This window comes from Pristis pectinata, chromosome 12 (assembly GCF_009764475.1).
Source record: "Pristis pectinata isolate sPriPec2 chromosome 12, sPriPec2.1.pri, whole genome shotgun sequence".
In the NCBI taxonomy this organism is placed as follows: Eukaryota; Metazoa; Chordata; class Chondrichthyes; order Rhinopristiformes; family Pristidae; genus Pristis; species Pristis pectinata.
This window is the reverse complement of record NC_067416.1, coordinates 23,728,451-23,733,289: the sequence shown is the minus strand read 5'-3', so window position 1 is coordinate 23,733,289 and position 4,839 is coordinate 23,728,451. Positions and strand designations below refer to the sequence as shown.

Genomic DNA, 4,839 nt, shown 5'->3' with positions numbered 1-4,839 from the left:
CAACCTATAGTTGAGTAAACAAGGCTCGGGTATATTTGTTCAGCAAGATGCATCTTGTATGCCCGGGTAATTAAATAAATTAATTCAATGTCTACAGTGAACCTCAGAGTTTCCATTAATATATTTACCTGCATCCATTTATGTTCTATAATATAAAAGGTAACATATAATCTTCTCTTCCTCGTTTTTACCGGTGCTTACAAGAATCCGATTAAAATATTATGCATAAATTGGCAAGGAATTAATCAAAAGATTATGAATTAATCAGTAAAAACACAACTCATGTCGGTATAATGAAGGATGTGACAATTAAGGACGCTTCATTTCTTGAGACAAAATCTCCTAATTAGTGCAGATTTCTCTGTCTATCCGAAGTTTTCCACAGTTTTCCGATCAAGATGACAGAAGTCCAAGTTTTATTTTTGGTTCCAGTCATGCCTTTAACAGATAACACTTCGCAAAATAAAACGCGATTAAAGATCAGTAAACGCTGAGCGCAAACAGCAACGTATCGTATTTACCGAGGAATGAACGCGTTACCGGCAGTAATCTGAACGCAGATTGTCACTTGGAACTCCAAAGTCCTCAAATTTGTGTCTCCTCAAGTATTTTGCTTTGGTCCGACAATGAAAGGTTAACCTGATCTTTTCTTCTGTTTAAAACCTGTACTTCCACTTGAATTATAATTTTATTAATTCTAACACATACTGTAGCGTCAATAAAACCGCGATTACACTTAATCAGCGTGGGTCGATCCACACTGCCGCAAGCTGAAGGAAACCCGAAACTCCTGCGTGTCCTGAGCCGGGCTCTCTCCAAAAGATTCGGTTTCAATTGTTGTTTATTTGCTTCGTCCAAAGTAAACACACCCAGTTTCCGGGTAATTTCACCAGACTGATACCTTCCTTCGCCAACCCAAATAACTAATTTAATTGACGATGACGTAAACTGTGGAATTTAACAATTACAATTTGCCAAAACTCACCACTGCTAATTACTGCAGCAATATCAGGCACAAAGCAGGTTAAAAATTAGGCGGATAAAATTAAGTATAAGAAGTATTGTTGCAATAGTCTGCGCAAAGTGCAAAAGTGCCTCGGTGAATCGCCGAGCGACCAGAGGGACGTTTGCCATTGCATTTGACCGGTCAGCTCCCAATAGGATAAAGTGGCACAACTTTAAAGCGGTCGCTCTCCACTTTTAGTTTTCTCAAGCGTCGGGTAGTCTTTCAGCACGAAATCAACATTTCCGCCTTCGGTTTCCCGTTTTATTGATTTGCATTTAATCCGCTTTAAAGCAACAGGGCATCCCATCTTCTACAGTCTCTTTCCCACGCTTTGCTTTGGAGGGGAAGATTCAATAACGCTGAGATTGTGCGACAACGGGCAGCTCCGTATAAATTAAGTTTGTTCTCCTTCGTTGTTGAGTAGGAATCCATGAAAAGCAATTTCTTTTTACTTAATAAAATGATAATTGTTTGTAAGGTTTACCGCCGTGTCAAAATAGAGACCACTCTTTAAGATTATAATAATTAAAATACCAACTACATACAAGCAAATATGTTGGCGACTGTTGTCAGTTCAGCACTGGTTCATATATTAGTTCAACATACCTTCTCAACAAGTAAATAACAAGACGCCGGAGTTCAAGTATTTACGTCAATTTTGATACGCGAAGAGGTCATATAATGTATATATTCTATTTAACTAAAACAATAACATTTTGGCCATGCGTATTCCAACGAGAGAGATAAAGTCTCCTTCAGTACCTACGATTAGAAGGTTATCAAGGAACTTTGGCTAAAGCCTGGGTAGAAACTTGATGATGAGTTTAAATAAATGTTTGCTGCTACACGTGATAAATCTCTATCTAGTCTATTTGATTAAAGTTTACTTCTGAAAAAGTTTCCAGATTTGTTATGCAATATCTAGAACTTTCATACGTTTAATTATTTTGTTGCTAAACTGCGTTACACATGAAAACATGAGAGGCTTTGTTTAAATAAGGTAAACTGTTTAATTTGTAAGGTAAAAACACAGGGAATACGAGTTTAAAAACAGAAAATGCAAGCGATATGTTGCAACACAACTTCAACACGACAGTGCAGAATTATCAGACAGAAAATCACCGTGCCAAATATACACAGGCCACTCAAGGAGTTTACTGAATGCAAGGTCATATAACTACATATTAAAACATTAATTCGGAAAACTTCGTATTGCAGCATTACAAAACTATTTAGTTCTCCGTGTGCGACAATCGAAAACAGTGTTACCCCCAAAACTGTGACAACTAGATACATAACGCATTCATCTGGAAAAATTAATTTATTAACTACTTAGTGCATTATTTGCCATCTACGCGTTTGAAACAATGTTCGCTTGACAATCCAGCCTTTTTAATCATTTTTGCATAGTGTTGCTTATGTAAACAAATGATTTGTGACGAAAGGCCAGTTAAAAGTAAACATAATTGTATTGATTCTTTACATTGATAATAAGGGCACTTTTAACACATGAGAACAAACCATTTATACCAAACTACACTAAACACATTACTTACATCGTTATTCTATATTTATATATAAACGTATTTTCTCTGTTTCTATCTAGGTTTTCAACATTTTGTATTTCCAATCTTTCCTGTTAAACCTCTGTGCCCTCTCTGCTGTAGATTAGGTTATTGACGCTGAAGTTGCACAGGGGGCCGTTAAGTCCACTTTGTTGATTTGGAACAGTAGATTGATAGTAATTCAGTCGATTGTGGATGTCAACTGTGTTGTGTATTGAGTTATGCGAAGGTGAATACGTATTGAGTCCGGACAGATTTTGTCTGCCTTGTGATAAGTCTCCCATCAATCCACCTGAGGAAACCGGCCTGTTCATCCCATTGTTCCCGCTGATCATGGAACTCATATTGGACACAAAGTTGCTGAAGCAGGAATTGGATTGTATGCTTGGTAGAGGCGAGGGTTTAGAATCGTTTGCGGTTCCGGGGGAGCTCTCCAATCCAGGGGAAGTCGAACCCAGGACACCGACTGTATCTGAAGATCTAATGACCCCACCAGTGGTGTCGTCGGTCTTATCACCAGCCCCATGACCACTGGGACCTGTGGTGTCAGATCTGCGTTTCCTCTTCCTCCTGAAATTCCCATTGTCAAACATTTTTTCGCAATTGGGATCCAAGGTCCAGTAGTTACCTTTACCTAGAATGACAAACAAGAAGAATCAACGTTTAAACCGAACGATTTCGTGAATAATCTGTGAAACTTGCTTAATGTAAAACTTTGTTGTCCATCCCATCCTAGTCTCCTGACTGTAGAAGCAGAAAATGTAATTTGAAACAAGTTATGGGAGAAAAAATAGTAAATGTGAACATGTCAGTCTATGATAGTAGCTGATGAGATCAAAGAGTTTATCTCCCCCATTAAACACACACACACACACATAACACACACCACCTACCCTACCGCAAGCCACTGGAGCGGGAAAAACAAACTTCAAATGAAACAGGTTTTGTTTTGACAAGTACGTTCTCCGGTTTTTGCAAGCACCAGGTTTTGCAAAACATCCTCATTGCAATCTCGTTGATTTTATACGCTTGACCTGTCTGTATTTGGGGGTGCAATGTTAGTAATCGAGGGCAAGGAGGTGGGGATCTACTTGCAAACTTTAAAAACATACGTGGGGTGCTTGCTTGAATTTTAAAAACATGGTATTATTCAAACATGCATGCTTGAATTTTAAAAACATTACATAATTTTAAAAAAAACTCCTCAAAAAGTTGTGCAAGCCCCGCTTGTCACTACTTTGGCAGATTGTTACTGCGTCTTTACCCAATTTATTCAGAGTTGGAGGGCCACCCGGTCCAAGAAAGCAGCAAACTGTACCTGGATCATCCTCGTCCCTGGGAACTTTTTTGAAACAGTCATTGAGGGACAAGTTGTGGCGGATGGAGTTTTGCCAGCCCGCTTTACTCTTCTTGTAGAAGGGAAAATTCTCAGCCACGTATTGGTAAATCTGACTGAGCGTCAGCTTCTTGTCGGTCGCGTTCTGGATGGCCATAGCGATGAGCGCAGAGTAGGAGTAAGGAGGGCGAACCATTTTGAAAAGTTCTTGTTGGCTGGGCAGGGACAGCCAACTCAGCTCAGTCCCCCCGAACCCCGAGGGGGGCGGCAGGAATTGGCGCTGGCCCGTCCCGTACCCCGACGGGATGTAAGCCGCTCCATTGCTCCCTGGAAGATAAGGAGGAGAGTTAATGGCCGGTCCGTTGAGCCAAAGGTAGGGGTTGGTGGTCGGGGAGGTGTAGTCGGCCAGCCCATAGCTCGGTGGGTGGGGAGAGGGTCGCTGAGGATGGTGATGGTGCAGATTCTGCGGGTAGACGCTGAAGTTGTCGCAGTACAGGGCCATGTCCAAGATATCCTGTGCGTTGGGGAGTTGGTGAGGGGAAGCATTTGGCGGAACCTGCTGTCCAAAGGCGTTCATAATCCGCTCGGCACGCTGGCTTGGGCTTTAGACAGGCGTGCTGTTACACCAAACCCTGATCCCTCACAGCAGAAGACTGGGAGCCAGAGCCAAGTGCGGTATTTAAATAATGACTAGGTGCATCGCCTGCAGTCTCAACTCGAACAGGTATATCAATCTGACTGCCCCTCCCCCCTCACCGTCACTACCAGCAGATCTCAGTGTCCCTCACAGATCAGCATAGCATCTGGAGCGAGCGGGTTCCTCAACCGCAAGAGGACAAAATCTTTAAAAGTCGTGTAAAGTCCATAAATATAATCCGTACTTTGTTGCACCCTGGCTGAATTCTATACATATTTAGCTTATATTTCATTTG

General features: G+C 41.4%; 1 protein-coding gene across 1 annotated transcript; it reads right to left on the bottom strand.

Annotated features, from left to right (window-relative positions):
- Positions 1–2,645: 2,645 nt before the first annotated feature.
- Positions 2,646–4,484, bottom strand: foxi1 (forkhead box i1). The gene is made up of 2 exons (XM_052027606.1): positions 3,890–4,484; positions 2,646–3,205 (listed from the first exon to the last, which is right to left on the bottom strand). The coding sequence occupies exons 1-2, from the start codon at positions 4,482–4,484 to the stop codon at positions 2,646–2,648; spliced, it is 1,155 nt and encodes a 384-aa protein (XP_051883566.1).
- Positions 4,485–4,839: the final 355 nt, after the last annotated feature.